Raw genomic sequence first — 25518 nt, 5'->3', positions numbered from 1 at the left:
GGATGAGCTCCCGGAATCTGATGATCTCCAACTGGATACGGGATTTAATGGAATGGGGTGCAGCTGAGGAGCAACATATGCACTTGACACAAAGGGATGAGAGGACACTCACTGATGTAGCAGCTTGGGGAACCTTAATGGAATGGTTTGCTGGTGTGGAGGACATAAGCTCTGTAGGTAGTGCGGAGGATGAGGGTGGTTGAGGATACACATTGCGCCCTCTGAGTAGGTGACGGCCAACTATGGTTTCAACACGTTCCTATCTCCATAAGCTGTTTAATGTCTGATCTCATGAGGATTTGGGCTGGGATGGTGGGATGGAGGGTAATATTTGTGCAGTGGTTATGACTATCTCATGGCTTGGACTCTGTTAGACAATACCCCCTTGGTACTGTTATACAATGATGATGTACTGTCTTGCTATAACCTACACTGCAGTGTATGTTCTTGTTAGTTTCAACTTTTAAAAACACAATAAAAACTGTCTTAAAAAAAAAATACAGTTACAGTGGTCTGATTTGGAGCAGCAATACTACTTTACTTTTTCAATTTGCTTAACTGTTATGTTTCATTTGGTTTTTAGGAGCACCTTACTTAGTAAGGAGCCAGACAGCATGCTGGCACACATGTTCAGGAGTGGAGGTCAGTTCAACGGAGCTCTTCAGAACTAATAACATTAATATTTACTTGCACCAACTATCGCTGTGCTGCTTAACAATAGATGCCTGAATGGAGAAGGAAAGTACTACATAAGAAGAATGTCTACACTAGCAGATTAAAGTAGTACACTTGCCTACTTCTAATGTTTGCTAATGTTTTTTCAAATCTCTCATCTTTCAGTATTATTATATGCTCCTTTCCTCCCCATAAGTAGTTGGTGCCCAATCATCCAGTCACCGAAACTCCCATACATGTAAGATTTAACAACCTACCATAACTGGCAGCAAATAGATCATTGGTTCTTAATAATTTATTGAATAAACACAAAACGTGCATGCCCTAATTTCAATTATCTGTGTATTTTAAGGAAGATCCATATAACGAGCAGTGCATATTTTGATGCTAAAAACTTTGTCCTTTCATACCTAACTTTCTACACCCCCAAATTCCGCTCACTTCACCCGAATTAAAACTGTCAGTTCGTAAATTGTGACTCAGCAGTGAGGAAGCTGCTGCTTATGATCCTCTTAAGACCAATGATCTAAACAAATAATTGCTAAAAACCTAGGCACTTCAGCCCTCATAATCCTTGTCAACCAAAGCCTCCAAACACCATTACCTAGGCCCCTTCTACTGACAAATCCCCAAGTTTCCCCTCCTCGCCCTCCTCATTGTGAGTGCCCTCCACCTTCTGCACTCAACCACCATTATCCATATAGATCACAGATTCAACGGGCTAATCCTCTGGCACCTCCCTACTTCGGTAATGAAATCCTGTCCAACTCGCTGAACTATATTCATGTTACTGTAAACTGAGACTAAATTAATGAATAGCGGGTAATGTATTATCAAGCATGCTTTGAAATAATGAAAATAGAAAGGCAGTGACCCATTGCTGCTGTTCCTATTCAAAAGCTTGTAAGCATCCTTAGAGTTAACCTGCCATACACAAATATAAACTGTATTGTGTTGCAGTTGTGCAAGGCCCTCCAAACCATTTGAATGCAGACCTTTAGCTGTTTAGAGGTTTCCTGTGGGGGCGTGGAGATCCTGGCTTGTTGTGGGCCTATGCTTGTGGTTCAGACTTCAGTTGGCTTGATGAATTTGGGATGCTCATCTTGTCCCTGATGTTTCTTTCATAACCTGGCAACTCAAATGTGTTAAAGCTGCATTCGGTCAAAGAGCATTCAAGAGGCATTCCGCTCCCAACACCTATAGGAATAGTTACTTGTAAAAATGGATTGTTACAAGTTGCAGGCCGTTTGATGTGATCAGTAACAAACCTTTTAATATGATCGTTAACAAACCTGTTTCGGTGCTACCTCTATAATGCAGTAGTAATTTACGAAGGCTGCATTTTTCCAGATTACAAGTTGATTATAATTGAAGGTGTATTGGAAGTGATGTCGATCTAAGCTTGTCTGCGATACCCTGACAAACTCACATTATGTTTACCCGTGCCAGGGTGAGTGAAACGTACTTCCAAAGAGATGATAAAATGAAGCCTGCCCAAAGTGAAACAGTTAGTTTTTGGTGCTGCATTGTTTGCCACTTTCCTTCACAATATTTCATGTCGGTCTTTCACCAGTCTCGATTTTGGTTTGTTGGTCTGACCTGTAGTAGGAGTGATCAGTTGAAAGAATGCGAACAGAAAATTACATTCGGACACTGGAAAGAATCCGGAGTTTTTTTCTCTCTATTTCACTCACTGTTTTCCCACCAGATGCCTGGGGCAACAAGCAGGACCACAGAGGAGCTTTTCTCATTGACAGGAGCCCCGAGTACTTCGAGCCCATTCTAAATTATCTGCGTCACGGCCAGCTGATTGTGAATGACGGGGTGAACTTATTGGGTATGTATAATGCAGTGCAGTCAGAGTCTTCTGTGACACAGGTCTTTGGTTAATACACTCTTGTATGGTTAAAAGTCTTGTTGCCTGTTCCTCATTTCGTACCACCACTGAAGCCCCTGTGCCAGGGACATCATGACTTTAATTATCTTTACTCGTCCTGTCACTAGTCACCATCAGGGGCAGAGCATTATCATGCTAGTACCCCAGTCAGCACTGTGGACATTTTCTTTGGTGTTGGTGCCCCTGATCATTATCCATGGCAGCTGCCATAGTCACTGTCAATGCCAGTCTTGCATTCACAATGTTTTCTGGTGTCCCTTCGACTAGAATACCAGCTCTTCTGTCTCCCTAAAGCCATGCACCATTATCCCGGGAGCCACCCATGCCCATGTAGTGAGTGACTGGGTAGAACAGCCCCTTCAGCATCTGGGTCCTTTGCACCATTTACTTTCTTTTAAAGAGGTTTTTGCTTGCTTATGTTCACAATAGATTCAATCGTGTTTTTAACCCGCAGTTGTTAATTCAAAAAGTTCCCGCACTTAACAATTGATCCATGACGGATGTATCCTCAGAGAGCATAGAGCTGTTCTGTGGGTGGATATGCATTCTACATTGACAGATCTACAGTAGTAGAACGAAGTGCACTAACAACTGAAACAGCATATTATATTCAGCGGTGTTAAACTTTATACTAAGAAGCTGTGATATGCAGAACAATATTACACATGAACTATATTTTAAGTATGATGTTACAGACTGAGCAGTTTGGGGTGTGAGATTCATATCAAGGCTGTTTGAATTCTACTGTGTACTTGTGCTTTGTCTTTTGTAGGCTTTTTTTCACCATGGTACTGTTTTGACTGATACCATAAAAAACAGATGAAACTGCGGTTTCAGATCTCTTCTTCTCCCTCCATTAGTATGACCTTAAAAAATCCTCTTCAAGAAATATTCAACACTTTATAGAACTAAGTTGTGTTGCCAGGCATTTGTGTAATGAGCATGTGCCCCTCATGTGACATCGTAGCACTCAAACTGTGTAGAATGATTATGGTCCAAGCTGTGTGGTTAGGAGGTTGTGTTGTACTATGTCCTGTGTGGAAATATTGGTTGTAATTTACGAGGTCCTAGCACATGGTCTGGATGTGTTACTGCAAACGTGTCACTGCAGGTATGGATGTCAGTGTTGAAAGGCTATGTGTGATGGTGTCTACCTAGGCTTTCTTCTTTTTGAGACTAATGCAGAGAACAGTGGTGATGGCACTGGTAGTGCCAGGCCACAAGACTTTCATAAATGTTACATAAAATCAAGTTTATTTTTTTCTATTTCAGGAGTTTTAGAGGAAGCCAAGTTCTTTGGAATTGATTCATTAATAGAACACTTGGAAGTGGCCATAAAGGTAACTTGTTTTTTTAGTTTTCTGCTATGCTGCATGGATAAGTTTGAACTTCTTATAAAGGATTGTCATTTTGGCAAATGGGGCTGCAAATTCGGGAATTCTCAAATGACTTCCCTTGAAGCAACGCACTCTAGAGAGAGTACACACTGTTTATTTTGAAATAATAGAGAACGTTTATTTGTCTTGGTGTTCTCTTTCACATACTCATGTTTGAATAGCAGAAGTCTTGCAGAGGGGTCAGGCATGCATGGGCTTCAATGACTCATTATGGCTGATATGATGGAATTCCTGTAGAACCCATCTCCCGTCAAGGTCACAACTGCTGTAGCCTACTAATGGGTAAATGGGTGGAGCGGGTTTATATAAAGACATGCCATGTGAAGATATATAGCTTCATGGGTCTATAATTTTCATATTCCACTAAAGTGTGTGACAAACCTTTTGGCACAGGTGTGGGGTTTCACAGTTATATAACAGCATTAAAATAATAAGACCTGTCTATGTTGTGTTGAGTGTTGCATTTCAAAACGATTCTTTCAGACAATTACATGTTTTACATGGTTATACTTACAAAAGGGCGTCCTGGACATGCATGGCGATATTGAAAGATGAACGCCTAGTCATGCAGAAACCTCTTGTTGTCCTGGACACCAGGCTCGTCCCATCACAGGAAATGATGGATAGCTAGTTGCTGATCAGGGGCAGTTGAAAAAAAGAGAAACCTTTGATTGAGGGTGGGGTGTGTGCCGGTATTTGGGATTAATGAACTTTCTTAATTGCAAATAAAAACATACAGCTCAAATAGACAGTGATGAAGCATCATCAGGATTCTTGGCAACCACGCAGTTCTTGTCAAAGAAAGACTTTCCATGACCTAGCAGCCTTTTTGTTTCTCTAACTGAAATAAACAGTACCAGAATATTCCACTTACATCACAGACCCCAATGTCGATGGAATATTCTGGGCAGAGATAGCTGCCCAAATTGATGAATTATTGTTTTTTTAATAAGTAAATTTCAATTTCCAATATCATGTGGTAGGCCTTCCACTAATACAAACAATTTCCTTTCCACATGCTTCTCACAGTCTCCGTTTTTGTTTACACTGCTTGCACTGCGATCAAACAAAGCATGCTGCATTTTGCTGATGTGGTTTTAAATAGTGTGTTTTGTTGTAAATCCGTTGCAGTTGGATAAGCTAAATTCACTGCTTGCCTTTATCCTTTCCTCGCATCTGCTCCAGAACTCTCAGCCGGCCGAGGATCATTCTCCCATTTCACGCAAGGAATTTGTCCGCTTCCTGCTTGCCACTCCCACCAAGTCCGAACTGCGGTGCCAGGTATGTCAGATAAACAGTAGCAACACATTTAAATCTAGGCAGGACCTTCCCACTAGGGCAGGGAATTTTGATGAAACATCTAAACCCTGTTTTTAGGTCTGGATTTGAAGTTGTCAGGTAAAGCTTTTGTCGCTAATACCCTTCTAGTAGGTTTTGGCGTGCTCCTTTCAACTATTGTTTTCCAATTTTATTTTCAAATTTGTAAAGTATACAATGCAAATTATAATTAGTAAATAGAGCAAAAGCAAAAAGTGTTATGCAGGGCTTATTTTTCTATGATAGCACGTGACAGTGGGTGTTGTTGAGTTTAAATTGCTTCCATTTTAACAATATGGTTCACTTTTGCAGTATACATGACAATGATTTCACATGGGTGCTGGGTGTTCAGACCATCAAGGGAGCCCTTCTCTTTTTATAAGCGCAGCTGTTTCCACTTATCTCTGGGCCTCGAGGCTAAATGCTGCATCTTATCATATAACTAGCTGTGATTGTTACAGTAAATCAGGTCTTCAATAAAGTGAAACTCTTGGGGAGGGCCCTCTGTACCATTTCATTGCCACCCTATGCCTGGCCAGTAATAATGCCATTGCTACAAAGTTGCAACTTGTTTTAGGTAGGTCTATTACGCAGCTGAGTAGGCACATCAGGCAGATCAAACGGACAAGTCATTTGTGAGAAGTCCTAAATATTTTTTTTAATGTGGTGCAATCTCTTTTTTCAACCACTGGATTATTTTGGCCCGTCTGTTACAGCCATTGGCTTGAGACTCTGTCAGCCACATATTGACTCAACCCAGGGGTTTAAAGTTCCGATCACCTGATGCAGTTAGCTTTTTGATATTATCTTCCTGCTACCAGTGGAGAATTTGAATTGTTTTACAACTGCAGGCCTCCGTTGGTGCCTTGATTCTTATTCTTACTTTTTCCACTCCCACCTCTTGGATCTTCATGTTCTGGCTTCCTCCGCCTATTTGTCGTTCCCATGTGTCTTGACCTTGTTCATTCTACTTCTCTTTTCCAAATGTTCTGCTCTTTGTTTATCCCGCCTGCCACCCCTTTACTTTCCTCCCTTCAACCCTCCCTCTTTACTCTGTAATTACCCTCGGGAGATCATGCCTCTTTTCCCGCCTGTCTTGCTCTTTTTTCATCCCACCCATTACCCCCTCTCTCCGTACCCCCCCCTTTCCCTTGTTTCTCCTGTCACTCCTTGTTCGCCCCATATGCCCTTCCCCCATCACAGCTGCTCGCCCCCAAACTAGTGGCTTCTCAGTGGTGCTGCTAGGACATGTGTTTCCATGCTTAATTGCAGTAAATTCTGACGTTTTAGCTTTGCAAAAGCTTATATAATTAATTTTATTTCCCCTATTTTTTTCTTTACAATAGATTATCGTTTTTTTTTTTTTATTTAGGTTTATGTAAGACATTGCAATATAATTGTATTATTCGAATTTTGTTTCCATCGGGGCCTTTCTTTGGAAAAAATACCAACTATGGAGGCAGTGTATAAGAGACGAAATTATGGCTTCTGCAGTTGGTTAGCATGATGTTTGATATAAGGCATATTATTAATATTGCTCACATTTACTTACCTGAAAACATCAGAATCTTCCTGAAATAGACCTCATTCTCCCCCAAACCCTCTTTGTTAAATTTGAATCTGCACGTCTCATTAATATGCAGATGCGCCAACTTAATTGTTTTCAAAACTATTGCCAACCTGTAAGTTAATTAAGATTTCTTCTCGAGTTACTTCCGTTCCACATCAATGCTTTTAGACTTCAAGGTAGGCCCTAGTCTGGGTTCTTCAGTAATTCAATACAGGGGCCCACAATCACTTATCAATTATGCCATTAGTCCTTCAGTAGGATAGAGTCAGCTCTCACGTATATTTACAACATTCAATGAACATTTTACAATTATGCTTCTTCTAAAATACTTTGTTCTTTTTTGGTTGACAAACTAGTCTTCCTTGCTGGCCTCAAGAAGTGGGCCAAAATAAATTTTTCTAGAGCATTTTTCATTACCTTTTCGTTGCTTTCCTGCTTGTATTTCAGTGCTGAGTATGTTCATATACTCTAGAACCCCACAGCTTTCCTATAAATAAAAACACAACTTGGCCTGTAGTCTCTATTTAAGGCCTCACCATCCCTTTTTAGGGTCGAGCCTGCGTTGCATGTGCTCGCGCATGCGTATCGCAGCGAGACTCTTTTGTATTTAGAAAAGGGCTCGGAGCTCTGTCAACTTCACGTCAGTGTTTTTTATTGGTTCGTGGGCTTGCCTAATTAAATCTGCTTGCTTTCATTAGTCGAAGGCAGGCATAACTCATTCCTTTTCCGATGGCTAGCCCTCCTCGAGCGCAGCGACCAAGTACAGAAAACATGCGAGGCTCGCTGTTTTCCATCGGGCTCGTGGATGTCTTTTTCTCTAATTTACGGGCGCGATCTCGCTTGGCAGAAGTCGAGCGCTTTACATACTTAATTTCACTTTTTCGGGTTACGTACATAAATGCACTTTTGCCCGATAGGTGAAAAGTCGGGTTAGGAGTTTACAACGCGATCAGCTCTAACATGAGCAAACGCGAGACCCGTTGCATTGTAAATGCTTGTTCTGTTTTGTCTTGCTCTGAGTAAGTAATCAATGTCTGCTGTACAAGCATGCTGAGCCGCCTACTTATTCTCCCTGTTTTTGTTTTCACATTTCCTTGCACTCATCGTGATTTTAGTTTAAGTCAAAAGTGATGGAATAGTGGCCTTGTGCAGAAGGTGAGCCCTCTGACAAAGCTTTATACTGCTGTGGGTAGTTGCTGACAGCAGATGGAATCAGTTGCCAGGGTACTCTTATTTCAAGTACAGATTTTCCTCAATCCTTTCTGGGTGTCCAAATCATGCTGTATACAGAGGGGAAGGCATACATATATGCACACAGCCGCCTTCGACATACTGTGGCTATGTTGGATGATACTTGTCCTACTTGTAGGTGTAGATTAGTGCACCACATGAGCAATTCAGGTTATGGTGCTCATCCTTAGTTTAAGATGCCATCCAGTGAAGAACAAAGAACATTTAGGTTTATCCAGTTCTGTATCACTAACAGTCAACATCAAAGGCATTCTAGAATGTTCCTTTGTTTGATGATTCTTTAAGCTCATCAAATAGCCGTTTATTGGCAAAACAAGGACAGTGTAATAATGCATGCTAGAGAGTCTATTTCAACCTTTCTGGTCTCTGGCGTTAGGTGAATGTTGACTGTGTGCGGAAGCAAATAAACAGAATTACAAACTGCACCACAGGAACCATCTGATGGTCAAGGGGAAGAAGAGATGTCCAGTGAGCTCTCTGCTTATGGGAGATATCTTGGCCTCATGAGGACCCTGAGACTGCCAAACTGCTTGAGACTATGGGCCTTATTTGAAACACTGGATGAAATCCACTTTTTCTGTGATTTTTAAGTACTCCAGTTTTTTTTTGGCTTGTGTTTCTTGATCCCCCATCATCATGGATGTCCAGGGGTCCTTTCAGGTACAGAGGAGTTGAGAAGAGTAAGTTTCTGTGGGTGTGCTATATAAAAAGTTATATAAAAACTCTGCGAGATTATGCAGTGCTCCGCGAGCTGACTGAATTGGGCATGCCACTCTGCTCAAGCTGATGTTTAGCATGTCATTCTTCTGCTCTCTAAAATCAGTGCAAACTGCACCATGCGGTGAGCCAGAGGGCACTGCTTCTTTCTGCCGCTCAAGTAGATTTTTTTCCTCGAGTGGCAACTTTCTTAACGTGAACGGTCGTGAGCTCCCATAACTACCCTTATTGAGAAATCTCCCTGAGAGGCGTTCTAGCGCCTGAAAATCACATTAGGTGCACAAATTCTCTCTCACCCTTAACAACTCAACGTGACGAGCCATGCACAAGATTAAACTCCCCCCTGTGGCAGTTGGTGGAGTTTTGCTGGAACTCCTTGCTCCAGGGGGAACGTGGAGTGGGCCAAACTCTGCGAACTCCGCCGGTGGAGTGGAATTTTTCACCCATTCTTATGTATTCCTAAGGAGGGAGGAGGTAGTTGTGCACTACCCTGCTAGCTAGCTAGGACATCCTCAATAATTGTCCAGTGCCATCTAGGCTAAATGTCTGTTCTGCCAGTTTCATGTTAATCAACAGCGAATTTGCTTGTAAAGTCAGCACCAAAATAGGAAATGAATATACCCGGAGAAATCCTCATTATCCTAATTTGTGTTGACAATATGTTTTATAATGCAGCTAAGGAATTTACGCAAGCCATTCTGATCTAAGTTGACCAGTTATTCAGACAAGTCGACTATGGCAGCAGAGGAATTTTCTGTTTACGTGCACTAGCATCTAAGTAGGATGAATATGCTCTTTTCAAGTTCTACCTATGTTGATGTACTACATGCTGATACCTACACCTCTGATTCTTTCGAAATCGAAATTCAGTTCTTTTTACAGCTATCCAAGCAAGAGAGGAGGTGGAGGGCTAGCTTTCAAAGATAGAACTGCATGGCCAGTTCCTATCAGAGACCTATTTTGTTGATATCATATTGAGCACACTGCCTATGGTCCCCTCTGTGGCTGGCCATCTTCTTCTCGAGCAGTTGGAGAATGGATAGGGAGCAGCTGAATATTCAGTTTAAACATCCCTGCTTGGCCAAAAGTTATTTCTTCCTACCTTTAGAGGACCGCATTGTCTGTGCATAAAAGAACTCCAAACTTTTGAGAAAGAAACCTTATGGTTAGCTGCTGAAAACTTTTAACTCTAGACTAACATTGCTTAGTTAGTTTTTTTGGGATGTTCCTTCTAAGAACTTCAAAGCTATCTGTACCTTTGTACAAACAGTCCATTTCATGATGGACACATTGTAGGGTGTGAATTACTTTTTTGGACATGCAGCGTGTGTCCTGATTTCTCAGTCGTATTATTGCTCATCTCTTGAGTTTTGGCTTCCTGAGGCTTCCCTTGCACTTCGTAGAATTGCCTTTCAGGTTAAACTCTGACCCCTAACGTCTTTGGATAATGGCCTATTATTTTATTTTTTCTTTCTTTTAATGTTGTGGGCAGTCCAAGTCAGTTACCCTTTGGCCCCTTGTCCCTCCTTATATTACGTCAGATGTATGCACCAGAAACCCCTTGTCGAAGTTGCTGTTTTCAGATTCTTTTTCCTGCCGTTGGGTCTAGAAGCACAACCAAGGGTTCCAGAGCCAAAGAGAGAATGTTGATCACCAAAAAGTTAAATAACTCAGCAAAGACACCGAAATGTGGAGGAGCTTGTAGCTGGATTACCATCAGATGTTAAAGGAAGGCAAACGCCCCGAAGAAAGAGACTAAAAGGTTGTTTCAAGAACTTGCATCGTCCACTTGGTTCGGAGAGTGACTAAGGAGTATGAAGCACATCCCATTTAGATTTTGCCCCAATTGCCATCACAAATATGCACAAAGGGACACAAACAGTATATGCAATCTTTGTCTCCCGCAAGATCACAGATCATAAGGGTAAACTGTATGCACCGATGTTCAGCCAAAAACAAGCAAGGGAGAAGCAGAGGTGGGCACACTATGCAATGGCACTGTCCTAGCACAAGCAGGAGTCGCTCAAAGATTTGGGGTTGATTGAACACAGGAGGATGCCAAAGTGGCCTAGGGAGAAAGTCAAAGAAATTGCTGAGACAGAGAAGGAAGGAACAACGAAAAAAATACTGAGGGACACCGAATCCAAGAAACTCCACATAATATGCCAAGGAACACATCGGTCTCATTACGTATTTAAAATAAGTCCCAAGCCACAACCTTTGGTGATCGAAGGCAGTCAGAAGTTGAAAGAGCCCCATGGTTCAAATAAAAAGACACCATAAGGCTGGAAGTCCTCTGAACCATCCATAAAGCTGAAAGATAATTGGGAGATGTAAGGAAATGCCTCCTTGGCATGGTTACCCCCTGACTTTTTGCCTTTGCTGATGCTATGTTTACAATTGAAAGTGTGCTGAGGCCTGCTAACCAGGCCCCAGCACCAGTGTTCTTTCCCTAACCTGTACTTTTGTATCCACAATTGGCAGACCCTGGCATCCAGATAAGTCCCTTGTAACTGGTACTTCTGGTACCAAGGGCCCTGATGCCAAGGAAGGTCTCTAAGGGCTGCAGCATGTATTATGCCACCCTAGAGACCCCTCACCCAGCACAGACACACTGCTTACCAGCTTGTGTGTGCTAGTGAGAACAAAATGAGTAAGTCGACATGGCACTCCCCTCAGGGTGCCATGCCAGCCTCTCACTGCCTATGCAGTATAGGTAAGACACCCCTCTAGCAGGCCTTACAGCCCTAAGGCAGGGTGCACTATACCATAGGTGAGGGTACCAGTGCATGAGCACTGTGCCCCTACAGTGTCTAAGCAAAACCTTAGACATTGTAAGTGCAGGGTAGCCATAAGAGTATATGGTCTGGGAGTCTGTTTTGCACGAACTCCACAGCACCATAATGGCTACACTGAAAACTGGGAAGTTTGGTATCAAACTTCTCAGCACAATAAATGCACACTGATGCCAGTGTACATTTTATTGCAAAATACACCCCAGAGGGCACCTTAGAGGTGCCCCCTGAAACTTAACCGACTGTCTGTGTAGGCTGACTAGTTCCAGCAGCCTGCCACACTAGAGACATGTTGCTGGCCCCATGGGGAGAGTGCCTTTGTCACTCTGAGGCCAGTAACAAAGCCTGCACTGGGTGGAGATGCTAACACCTCCCCCAGGCAGGAGCTGTAACACCTGGCGGTGAGCCTCAAAGGCTCACCCCTTTGTCACAGCACCGCAGGACACTCCAGCTAGTGGAGTTGCCCGCCCCCTCCGGCCCCGGCCCCCACTTTTGGCGGCAAGGCCGGAGAAAATAATGAGAATAACAAGGAGGAGTCACTGGCCAGTCAGGACAGCCCCTAAGGTGTCCTGAGCTGAGGTGACTCTAACTTTTAGAAATCCTCCATCTTGCAGATGGAGGATTCCCCCAATAGGGTTAGGATTGTGACCCCCTCCCCTTGGGAGGAGGCACAAAGAGGGTGTACCCACCCTCAGGGCTAGTAGCCATTGGCTACTAACCCCCCAGACCTAAACACGCCCTTAAATTTAGTATTTAAGGGCTACCCTGAACCCTAGAAAAATTAGATTCCTGCAACAACAAGAAGAAGGACTGCCTAGCTGAAAACCCCTGCAGAGGAAGACCAGAAGACAACAACTGCCTTGGCTCCAGAAACTCACCGGCCTGTCTCCTGCCTTCCAAAGAACTCTGCCCCAGCGACGCCTTCCAAAGGGACCAGCGACCTCTGCATCCTCTGAGGACTGCTCTGCTTCGACGACGACAAGAAACTCCCGAGGACAGCGGACCTGCTCCAAAAAGACTGCAACTTTATCCAAAGGAGCAGCTTTAAAGAACCCTGCAATCTCCCCGCAAGAAGCGTGAGACTTGCAACACTGCACCCGGCGACCCCGACTCGGCTGGTGGAGAACCAACACCTCAGGGAGGACCCCCGGACTACTCTACGACTGTGAGTACCAAAACCTGTCCCCCCTGAGCCCCCACAGCGCCGCCTGCAGAGGGAATCCCGAGGCTTCCCCTGACCGCGACTCTCTGAAACCTAAGTCCCGACGCCTGGAAAAGACCCTGCACCCGCAGCCCCCAGGACCTGAAGGACCGGACTTTCACTGCAGAAGTGACCCCCAGGAGTCCCTCTCCCTTGCCCAAGTGGAGGTTTCCCCGAGGAAGCCCCCCCTTGCCTGCCTGCAGCGCTGAAGAGATCCCTTGATCTCTCATTGACTTCCATTGCGAACCCGACGCTTGTTCTAACACTGCACCCGGCCGCCCCCGCGCCGCTGAGGGTGAAATTTCTGTGTGGGCTTGTGTCCCCCCCGGTGCCCTACAAAACCCCCCTGGTCTGCCCTCCGAAGACGCGGGTACTTACCTGCTGGCAGACTGGAACCGGGGCACCCCCTTCTCTCCATTGAAGCCTATGCGTTTTGGGCACCACTTTGAACTCTGCACCTGACCGGCCCTGAGCTGCTGGTGTGGTAACTTTGGGGTTGCTCTGAACCCCCAACGGTGGGCTACCTTGGACCAAGAACTGAACCCTGTAAGTGTCTTACTTACCTGGTAAAACTAACCAAAACTTACCTCCCCCAGGAACTGTGAAAATTGCACTGTGTCCACTTTTAAAATAGCTATTTGTGAATAACTTGAAAAGTATACATGCAATTGAAATGATTCAAAGTTCCTAATGTACTTACCTGCAATACCTTTCAAACAAGATATTACATGTTAAATTTGAACCTGTGGTTCTTAAAATAAACTAAGAAAAGATATTTTTCTATACAAAACCTATTGGCTGGATTTGTCTCTGAGTGTGTGTACCTCATTTATTGTCTATGTGTATGTACAACAAATGCTTAACACTACTCTTTGGATAAGCCTACTGCTCGACCACACTACCACAAAATAGAGCATTAGTATTATCTCTTTTTACCACTATTTTACCTCTAAGGGGAACCCTTGGACTCTGTGCATGCTATTCCTTACTTTGAAATAGCACATACAGAGCCAACTTCCTACAGGAGAGATAAAGCCCTGCATAAGGAACCCGATAGGAAGAGGTTGAATTAGAATTCTTTGACTGTGAGAAGGTGGAAGGACCAGTGAAGCAGGACCACTCTCAGGTGTAGGAAACTCCAGTGGACTTGCAAGAGCTCAGTGCAGATTTGCCAGAGGAGGGGGGGTCAATAAATACCCGTCAAAGCCCTCACCCCTGACGATATTACAGGCTTTAACTCCCTAATAAAAAGAGCAGCAGACACAGAGGTATAAAAAAAGAGGGAAACAGAATAGTCTAAAGAGGGTAAGAACATTGTCAATACTAGCCTCAAGTCTGCACTTGACGCAGCAGATACTGCCAGTAGGCAACTGTATGCAACTGTAACATTGAGGAGATTTTCCGGGTTTCAGCAGGAAGTGGACACTCAGCAATCAACATGCCCTAAACTGGGGAAAAGTGTCCTTGGCAGCATAGTTGATGAGATACTACAACGTATGAAAAAGACAATATGACAGCCACAGCACATGGGGCTTTACAACAGAAAGTGCCTTTCCTTGGAATAATGTCCAAGAGAAAGAGAACACCCAAAAGAGGTGTGTTGTAACCTTGAATAGTGCTTGCTTCCTTCTCTTCTCCAAGTTGTCCATCACGTACACCACTACAGTGGAAGTATTCATCACTTTCATACCACACCTTTCGAGGGAGACCCAGAAGAAGAGAAACTTTGCTGAGAAAGTCAGGACCCTCCATCAAGTAATGTTGCAGCAAACCTCTCCTACACATGACACCATACAGATGGAGGATCGGAGGTTTCATCCAGGAATGGAAGATCACTTCTGACAGATGGACAGTAAACCTAAATCAACTTGATTACTGCATAGAACTGCTAAACAGACAACCAACAGTGAGACCATGATCATAGGTAAGCAACAAAGAAGAAAAGTTGCGCTTATGGCAAGACGTTTGTGTCCTGTTAATCAAGGGGGCAGTAGAACAGGCACCTTCGAATGAAAGTAAACAAGGGTTTTATTAAGTTTTTCCTCATACTTAAACCAGACAAGACACGGGCTATTCAAACAGGATTATAAAGACAAAAAATCTAAATGACAACACTGCAGGAGATCATGCCACTGTTGCAAAAAGGAGTCTGCGTGTCAGCAATAGATCTCAAAGACACCTACCTGCACTTACCGATTAACACAGGACACACAAAATTCCTGAGCTGCGTCGTGTACAAGTTACATTATCATTTCAGAGTCCTACCCTTTGGGATAAAGTCCGCTCCAAGGGTTTTCACTAGGCATCTGTGGTGGAGACAATTGGTTGGCAGAGGCAAAATCATAAATCATTGCCAGGACAACAAAGCAACTGTAATAAGGTAGCTTTACAAGCTGGGTTTCTCCCTGAACATAGAAAAAGCATCCCCAGAGAGGGAAAAGATGTTCCTGGGGCAACGCTAAACGCAGCGAGAGCCAAGGCCTTCCCGGTAATAAAGTTCAGGCACTTATAGAGCAAGCTCACCACTACCAAGAATGGCCAATGTCTGACAGTGAGGACAGTGGATTAAAATGATGGACATAATTGCATTTTGCATACCTATAACACACTATGCAAGACTTCGCATGAGGCCACTTCAGAAGTGACTATATTAGTAATGGTCACAGGCAACTGGAATTTTGAGAATCTAGTGGTTTTCACACTATGGCAGAATACAAACGATTTTACAATAGGCAGACCATTAAAGCTACTAACTCCCTCAGTAACAATTACAACAGACGCATACCAGACTCCGAGGAACTCTCATCCGAAAGGTGAACACCAGGGGCCAGTGGAGCCCAGAGGAAGCAATGAAATATATCGATGTAGCTGTTCTTTGAACCCTCAAGACTTTCCAGACATGTGGATGGAAGGACAGTTCAGGCAACATACCACCATGTTCTACCACAACAAAATGGTCAGGAGGGCAATATCTAACATGCCGTCTGAACTAGCATGTGACAAATGGAAGTGGCCTGTACAAAGAAAGATAATTCCGGTAGCCTTATGCCTTCCAGGGGTACAAAAGAAAGGAAAAGCTTCACATAAGTGGGATCAAAAGTGTGGAAGACATTTTCCAAACGTTGGGCACACCACATATGAACTGTTTTGCAGCCCAAAAAATGCAAAATTGCCGAAGCTTCACCCCTATGTATCCACACTATTGGTTGACAGGGAATGTCCCGACAGTAGAATGGTCGGGGATATTTGCCTATACTTCCCCACCCAATTCCACTGATAATGCGAGCTGTTAATAAAGAAACGCAAGTGGCACACACAACTTTAACTCTCATATCCCTTCAGTGGGCCAGAAAAATGGTTCTCTGACCAAGTAGAAATGGCATAGGGCAAGGTCATAAAACTCCGAGCACACCACATTCTGCTGACAATACAGGGGGGTCAAGTATACCACTCAGTACTACTTACACTGAGCCTAACACCATGGTTGCTGAGCACTTATATTTGATCACCTAGGCATACTCGCAAGGGCCTTGGATATACTTATAAGACCCAGAAACCAACCACAAGGTGTTACTTAGAGAAATTGAACACATTCATGCACAAGTCAAATATTAAAGGCCTTATTAAGGGATGGGCACAGTACACTCCAGTGGTCTGGTTCTTGACGCATCTTGTGGATGAGAAACTCTCCCAAGCCTCAATCAAGGTACACTTGGCAGCCATAGTGGCTTATATAAGAGAAGTAATAGCGATAGGTTTCTTTACCACACCAGATATCAAACAATTCCTGGCGGGCGAAAAGAGGATAGCAACCCCATGAAGAGCACCAACGTCTGTTGATTCTCACCCTGGTGCTGACTCAACTGATGAAAGCACCTTTTGAAGCCATGGATAATTCAGAGCTCAAATATCTAACATTAAAGGCAGCCTTCTTGATTGCCATCACATCTTTAAGGGAATTCATTAAAATGCAGAAACTATATCTGCAAATACACAAGGACAGGATAATGATGGGAACTATCCCAATGTTTATCCCTAAAGTGGTTTCATATATTTATGTAAACTAAAGCATACAATTACCTGCATTCTTCCAGCAGCCTAAAACCCAGACAGAGTGAGCTCTCCGTTAAACGGTTATTAGAAGGGAAATCGTGCATTACTTACAAAAGAAAAAAACAAGAAGAAGCATTTTTCTCCTTTGCACAAGTAAACAAATGCTCTCCAGTAACCAGCAGAACTATTGCGAGATGGATTGTCTAGGCATTTTAAACATGCCATAAAACAACACTTGTTACCCTGGGAGAAAAAATAAGGGCACACTCGGGAAGGAAAAGGGGAGTAACACTCACCCTCCTGACCAATACTTCCTTAAATGACATATGCATAGCAGCTACATGGTCTTTTGTGCATACCTTCATAAAACATTGCTGTTTGCACATTCAAACCAATAAGGAAGTTCAAGTGGGGACAAAGGATGTTAAAACATCTGTTTGAAAATATACACTGTTAATCCCAGCCTCCCAAGGGAAAAGTATACTGCTACATAATTAGTGCACAGCATGTGAATCCAGAAAAGATTCACAATGCAAAACAAAATGGTTACTTACAGATAGGAGTACTTTTGGCGCTTGAAGAATTTTCTGGATTCACACAACTACTCACATCCCCAATTGAGATTAATTTGCAAAGAAGAAAGATAAAGTGTAAGAGGAGGAAACAATGCAAGGAAGTCACAAAAAAGTGAAAAACGTTGAGGCGTCTCTAGGATGTACGTCCAACATCATTCAAGAATGAATAAGGGATCAAATGGTCAATTACACAACACGCACATCTAAAGAAAAAAAAGAGAGAGAAAGCCACTGAATGGGTGGATAATGCACAGCATATGAATCCAGAAAATTATTCCAGCTACAAAAATACTACCAGTAAGTAATTTTATTATTGTTGATCCAGGATATGGTGAATTGTTGTTTGTTCTGATCTATATACCCTAGAATAGGTTCTCTTCCTGTAGTGTTGATTATGAGAGGGGAAAGACCTGCTTGCAATTTTACTATATTTATTTTCTCTTGAGTAGGGTCTAAATTTCAGTGGCACGGACCTATCAAGGTTGGATCTCCGATACATAAATTTTAAGATGGCCAATTTAAGTCGTTGCAACCTCACCCATGCCAACCTTTGCTCATCCAACCTGGAGCGTGCTGATCTCTCTGGATCCGTGTTGGATGTAAGTATAGTTAGTATAGTTAAAGTGGTCAACCTCCTGTATGCCAGTGAACTCATGAACTTTGATTGTGCTCCATTATTGATTGCCAGCATCGACATTGTGACATCCTTCAGTAGTGGCTAACGTCTTCCTTCTAAAATACATGATCAATTATTTCTTGGTGTACCTGTGCAAAAAATATACAGATACCCCAGGGAGTTTATGCATTATTGTTATACAGTTGCCGCAGTAAAAACAAATTAGGTAGGTGTTTTAACTTAATAGCAGCTCCACTGACTTGTTTTCTACTTTGTCCTGCCCCATGATTCCCTACCATGTGTTTTGCCTTTTCTGACGGTCATACATCCTTCCATGGAAATGTGATAAGATGATTGAAAAGAGAGGTTTGCGTTTGAAGATCACTTGAGCTTTCTAATAATCTTTTATGTTTATCGACTATTGTGCCTGTATGATGTGCCAGAAGGCACACTACCCGCTTTACTTTTTGCGTTCTGGCCAGACTGGTTTAATTTTTAATTTCTTTGTTCAATGGGGCATGCTTTTGAGGACGGCTGTGCTGTTTTTGCTTGGTACCAACATCTATGGAAAAAATGGAAGCTGTATCATGCGCTTCAGTGAACAGAGAAATTAATATTTCATCAGAAAAGTAACCAAAGAATGAAATATAAAACTCGGAATGGAAAGAAGAAAACTTAAAATTAACCTGACTTGGGACACTTCAGACCTGATAAAGCATAATAAATTCGTAAAAGTTGCAATATTATTGCATGAGTGAAGACAAAATTCGGTTTGTACTGAAAGAAACTTGTAAAATAATGAAGAAATACATTTGAGTTGACAATTGGGTGTCTCCATGTTGCACATAGTGACATAATATTTGATATTGACAGTGGATTCTGGTGGGTATTGTTGGTTTTAAGAAATTACCTGAGAGACTAGGGCGGTTTCTCTTTTAGGGCTGAGGGCCTCTGAATTTCCTGCACATTAATATAAAAAAAATCTTAAATAGGTCTATTTGTTTAGAGATACACAAGTATCTCTAAACAAATCGATGCATTTAAGTCTGGGCTGTCTGTCCCAGGCTGCCTGCCCAGCCTCGCTTTGAAGCACGAGATGGAAGCCAGGCAGTAAATCAACTTTTTACACTGTGATGCACGATGCAGGACTGATTGCTCTGAAGCCCTTCATTTCCATTGTGGTCTACAGCAGTATTTTCTATAGGCTAGTGACTCTTTTAGCGTCATGATTTTGGGCATTGGAGTCTTCATCCGTGCGTGAGGGCAGCCATCTATCATCCACAGGCATAGATCCCACCCTTTCCCCATTTGTCATGCAGTAGGAGTGGATGACAGCACGTGTGATTTAATGCCTTATCTTCAGTAACGGTAAGTGCTATAAAGCTAATCTTGTGTTATTTTTTTGTACTAAGACCCCTTATCATGCTAACCTCCCCATGGGACACCCCAGGCTCTGGATGCAGATCGCAGCTTCTTTAGAAGTGGAGCTGCTGTAATTGTTCCTCGTGAAAACATTCCAAATAACGAGCAGGATTCTTGCTCCCTTGAAAAATGGATGCAAATATTGGAGTCAAGCGCAGGGGAAGAAATATTTCCTTACAGTAAAGGCAGTTACCTGCTGTATGGTGTTAAAACTATCTCCATCCACTCAACATTAATGTCACAAACATGGATTGATATGTGAACAATGAATGTTAAAATGTGTGTAATGTGCGTCAGCCACTTAGTTCCTCTTGTTTCTCATGTTTTACTTCATGTTGCATTCACCAAGTGAGTTAGCAGTTTCATCATGCTGTGTTTCTGTGCACTGTATTACTCTTGCATAGTGCCTATTTTGACTTGTGACAGGTGTTTATGAGGGACTTTGATTGAGAGTGCTGGTCCTGAGGCTGAAGGCAAAGCAAAGTACCTGACTGTGGGTTGGTCTCTCTGCAGAGCTCACAGAACAATGGTCATGTATTCCAGATGCAAACGAAATTCAATGTAAATGTGTGTGAAGGGATGCATAGAGGTCAAAATATTTATAAGGCAAAAGCAAATGAGATAAAGTGCTTAAATGTGAATGAGTGCAGTGTATGTTTGGGGTGTCAAAATGAGTAAGATGCGAGGGAGTGCATTCAGGGGAGAGGGAAAAGAGTGCTGAAGAGGAAAGAGATGAGGTTGAAAATGTGCAGATGGATGAGATGTGAAGAGAAAAAGGGCATACATATCTAACATAAAGCACACATGACTGAAGGCCATACTCCTTCCATAGGCCTCAGAAATATTTAATTCAGTCTCACAATGTCAGAATTAAACCATTTCCAGTATTAATTATTCATAACTAATCATTGTGTTTCATTTATCTTAAATAGCTAACAACAATTCACAAAGCCAATAACAGTGACCGGTTATAGGTGTATGTCAGTTGTTGTGTGTAAGGAAATGCCTTCCTTGGCATGGTTACCCCCTAACTTTTCACTTTTTGTTGATGCTAGTTATGATTGAGAGTGTGCTGGGACCCTGCTAACCAGGCCCCAGCACCAGTGTTATTTCCCTAAACTGTACCTTTGTTCCCACAATTGGCACAGCCCTGGTACACACATAAGTCCTTTGTAAGTGGAACCCCTGGATCCAAGGGCCCTGTGGCCAGGGAAGGCCTCTAAGGGCTGCAGCATTTATTATGCCACCCTGGGGACCCCTCACTCATCACTCATCACATGCACACTGCATCACAGCTTGCGTGTGCTGGTTGGGAGAAAATGACTAAGTCGTCATGGCTCTTCCCTTAGGGTACCATGCCCACCTCTCACTGCCTATGGCATAGGTAAGTCACCCCTCTAGTAGGCCTCACAGCCCTATGGCAGGGTGCACTATGCCACAGTTGAGGGCATAGTTGCATGAGCACTATGCCCCTACAGTGTCTAAGCAAAACCTTAGACATTGTAAGTGCAGGGTAGCCATAAAGAGTATATGGTCTGGGAATCTGTCAATTACGAACTTCACAGTTCCATAATGGCTACACTGAAATCTGGGAAGCTTGGTATCAAACTTCTCACCACAATCAATGCACACTGATGCCAGTGTGGGATTTATTGTAAAATACACCCAGATGGCATCTTAGAGATGCCCCCTGAACTCTTAGTGCTAGGCTGACCAGTTTCTGCCAGCCTGCCACAACTAGACGAGTTTCTGGCCACATGGGGTGATTGCCTTTATCACTCTGTGGCCAGGAACAAAGCTTGTACTGGGTGGAGGTGCTTCTCACCTCCCCCTGCAGGAACTGTAACACCTGGCTGTGAGTCTCAAAGGCTCATGCCTTTTGTTATAGCCCCCCAGGGTATCCCAGCTAGTGGAGATCCCCTCCCCTCCGGCCCCGGCCCCCACTTTTGGCGGCAAGGCCGGAGGAGATAATGAGAAAAACAAGGAGGAGTCACCTACCAGTCAGGACAGCCCCTAAAGTGCCCTGAGCTGAGGTGGCCCCTGCCTTTAGAAACCCTCCATCTTGAGTTTGGTGGATTCCCCCAATAGGCATAGGGATGTGCCCCTCTCCCTTCAGGGAGGAGGCACAAAGAGAGTGTAGCCCGCCTCCAGGACAGTAGCCATTGGCTACTGCCCCACAGACCTAAACACCCCCCCCTAAATTTAGTCTTTAGGGGCGACCCTGAACCCAGGAAATCAGATTCCTGCAACCTGAATAAAGGACTGCTGACCTGAAAGCCCAGCAGAGACGACGGAGACACCAACTGAGTAGGCCCCAGCCCTACCGGCCTGCCTCCAGACTCAAAGAACCTGCACAGCGACGCATCCAACAGGACCAGCGACCTCTGAGGACTCGGAGGACTGCCCTGAACCTAAAGGACCAAGAAACTCCTGAGAACAGTGGCACTGTTCAGAACCTGCAACAACTTTACAACTTTTTAAAGAGACATTCCCTTCCCGATGGAAGCGTGAGACTTCACACTCTGCACCCAACTTCCCCAGCTCGAGTTCAGAAGAACCAACACTGCAGAGAGGACTCCCAGGCGACTCCAACGACGTGGACACCTTGAGTGGACCCCCCTTTTCCCCCACATCGAAGCCTGCAGAGAGGATCCAGAGGCTCCCCCTGACTGCGACTGCCTGGTAACAAAGGAACCTGATGCCTGGACCAAGCAATGCACCTGCAGCCCCCAGGACCGAGAGGAACCACCTACCAGTGCAGGAGTGACCAGCAGGCGGGCCTCATCCTAGCCCAGTCGGTGGCTGGCCCGAGAAGCCCTCTTGTGCCCTGCCTGCATCGCCTGAGTGACCCCCGGGTCCTTCCATTGCTTTCAATAGCAAACCCGACGCATACTTAGTCCACTGCACCCGGCCACCCCTGTGCCACTGAGGGTGTGTTTTGTGGGCTTATGTGTTCCCTTCCCCCACCCACCCACCCACCCACCCCCAGTGCTCTACAAAACCCCCCCTGGTCTGCTCCCCGAGGACGCAAGTACTTACCTGTAAACAGACTAGGACCGGAGCACCCCTGTTCCTCATAGGCGCCTATGTGTTTTGGGCCCTCTTTTGACCTCTGCACCTGACCGGCTCTGTGTTGCTGGTGCTGTGGCTTTGGGGTTGCCTTCAACCCCCAACGGTGGGCTGCCTATGCACAGGAGACTGACTGTGTAAGTGTTTTACTTACCTGAGAAACCTAACCAAACTTACCTCCCCCAGGAACTGTTGATTTTTGCACTCTGTTCACTTTTATAATAACTTATTGACATTTTAACCAAAACTGTGTGTACTACTGTGTGAAGTACCTTGCATTTTATGTACTTACCTCAAATCTTGAATCTTGTGGTTCTAAAATAAATTAAGAAAATATATTTTTCTGTATAAAAAACTATTTGCCTGGAGTTAAGTATTTGAGTGTGTGTTCCTCATGTATTGCCTGTGTGTGTACAACAAATGCTTAACATTACCCTCTGATAAGCCTACTGCTCAACCACACTACCACAAAATAGAGCATTAGTAATGTCTGATTTTGCCACTAACAGCCTCTAAGGGAAACCCTTGGATTCTGTGCACACTATCTCTCACTTTGAGATAGTATATACAGAGCCAATTTCCTACATTGTGTTATATTTCTGGGTGCAGTAACATCTCAGAGAAAAACCAAAATACAGGCTGTGTAGCACACTATGGGAATCACAGAAATTAATTTTAGATATTGCCTCTTAGAGAACCTCCACTTTTTTCATCCCACTTAAAGATCTGTCTGCACATATTTCTGTATGATTGATTGCAGCCAGCAGCTCTGGGTGCTTCCTGATGCATGGTTAGAGCATTTTCTTCTAAAGTTGATGCTGCATGCAGTGCAAGACATTAGGCAAGCACACACATTAAAGGGCCTGAAGTTGTTGTGCTGTACAATTTGCACATTATGTTGAACTTACTAATGCAGTAAGATATGGGGCAGTTTTTAATGTGTTTAGTGTTTCAAGACCATAGAGTTTATGGCCCTCATTACAACCTTGGCGTTCGGTGATAAAGCGGCGGTAATACCGCCAACAGGCCGGCCGTAATAAAAATGGAATTATGACCACGGCGGAAACCGCTCAGACAGACTGCCACTTTAACACACCGACCGCCACGTCGGTATCAACAAGCACCACGGCGGTAACCGCCCACAGCCAGGCGGAAGACAATGTTCCGCCCACTGTATTAAGACAGGCCTATCCGCCACCTTTTCCGGCGCGGTACCAACGACATCAAAAGCACGGTGGAAACCGAACACAGAAGTCAAAGGACTCATCTCTGGAGACTCCGGGAACAACCACAACGCCATGGAGTCCGAGTTGCACATCTACCCCATGCTTGTATATCTCCCCAGACATTACGAACATCAACGCCGGCGAAGACGACCACAGTGAGTACTGCCGCCTAGCACACAAGGGAGGGGGGAGGAAAAAGAGCGTGACACACACACACACACACATGTGCAACTCGCAACACCCCCACCCCTAACACCATACACACAAACAGATGCAATAACATTACATATCCACCTTGTACCCCTCAGGAATAATGCAAGGACAAAAGGAATTGATTAAGGTGAGTGTAATAAGATAAAATAGTGGAAATACGTGCTTCTAAATCAAAACAGTATATTCATATATACAAATGGAAGGACACTGCCCAGTCCTCAATGTCCATGGGCCTCAGGGCCACTACACATAGGCCAAGGCCCCACCTCACTCCTGCAACAACACGGAGAGAACACTGCGGGGGCATCAGGTCAAAAATACACAGGCACCTCAGGGGAACGGGGAATGGGGTGGCACCTCAGCCAGGAGATGGTACAACGCCACTGATCCTGGAGGGAGCTACACGCCCTGTGGGATTTGGTCCTGGAGAGTGCAAGGCCACAGTCTCTCAAGTGGGTGGTTTGCCCACTTCTTGGTCCTGGGGAGTGCAAGGCCACGGTCTCAAGTGGATGGATTCTCCACTGATTCTGGAGGGGGCTTTGTGCCCAGTGTGCTTCATCCTGGCAAGGATGCGGTGAGTGGATGGCTTCTTCCACTGGTTCTGGAGGGGGCTTTGTGCCCAGTGCTTCATCCTGGCAAGGATGTGGTGAGTGGTTCACTGGTTCTGGAGGGAGCCTTGTGCCCTGTGTGCTTCATCCTGGCAACGATAGGGTGAGTGGACGGCTTCTTCCACTGGTTCTGGAGGGGGCCTTGTGCCCAGTGTGCTTCATCCTGGCAAGTATGCAGTGAGTGGATGGCTTCTTCCACTGATTCTGGAGGGCCTTGTACCCTGTGATGCAGCACTAGGGGAGTGCAGGGTCACAGTCTCTCACCTGGGTGTCTCACCTGCAGGATTTGCAGGGTCCAGAACGCACTACAGCCCATTAAGGCAGGACTACACTCTGCCCACCGGCAGTGTTGGCTGCTCAGTGGTGGGGCTGGTGTCGGGGCTGGCAGTGGTGGGGGGGAGGCTACAGCCCTTCCCCTGCAGCCTCGGACAGCTGCCCACTGGGGCTGCTGCTGCTGGTGGTGGTGCAGGCAGTGATGGGGGGAGGCTCCAGCCCTTCCCCTGCAGCCTGGGACAGCTGAACCGCCATGGTTGGTGGTGGGGGCTCAGAATCAGTCCCAGCCCCAGGCCTGCTGGTGCAAGCCCCTTGCCCTTCCCTTTGGCAGCTGCTGGTGCCTCCTTGCCCTTCCATTTGGCAGCTGGTGCAGGAGCCCATACAGTATTCGGTACTGGGGTAGGACCCCATCCACCATTCTCTCCAACTCCGCAGCGTTGCAGGCAGGAACCCTTTCCTCAGTGACACGTGCCATGGTCGGTTCCAGACACAGCAGCACTTGCAGTGTAGATCCTCTCCTGTTGAATGTCAGGTAGCAAGTGAGTGAAAAGATAGAAAATGGCGGTCACGTCTGTGGCGGTGCGTACCATCATCGTCGGCGTACATCACCATTGGCCACTGTAACCCATAAAGCCCAGTGACA

General features: G+C 44.7%; 1 protein-coding gene across 4 annotated transcripts in view; it reads left to right on the top strand.

Moving 5' to 3' along the window:
• The window catches only part of KCTD9 (potassium channel tetramerization domain containing 9), a 137313-nt gene that overhangs the window by 84250 nt on the left and 27545 nt on the right, over nt 1-25518 (top strand). For all 4 annotated transcript variants that reach the window (XM_069214145.1, XM_069214144.1, XM_069214146.1 and 1 more), the window contains 5 exons: nt 584-642; nt 2384-2512; nt 3845-3912; nt 5155-5250; nt 17898-18047. In XM_069214145.1, coding sequence (XP_069070246.1) covers nt 584-642; nt 2384-2512; nt 3845-3912; nt 5155-5250; nt 17898-18047 — 502 coding nt within the window. The remainder of the gene's footprint in view (nt 1-583; nt 643-2383; nt 2513-3844; nt 3913-5154; nt 5251-17897; nt 18048-25518) is intronic.

Source organism: Pleurodeles waltl, chromosome 11 (assembly GCF_031143425.1).
Source record: "Pleurodeles waltl isolate 20211129_DDA chromosome 11, aPleWal1.hap1.20221129, whole genome shotgun sequence".
Taxonomy (NCBI): Eukaryota; Metazoa; Chordata; class Amphibia; order Caudata; family Salamandridae; genus Pleurodeles; species Pleurodeles waltl.
This window is presented reverse-complemented; position numbering and strand designations above follow the sequence as displayed.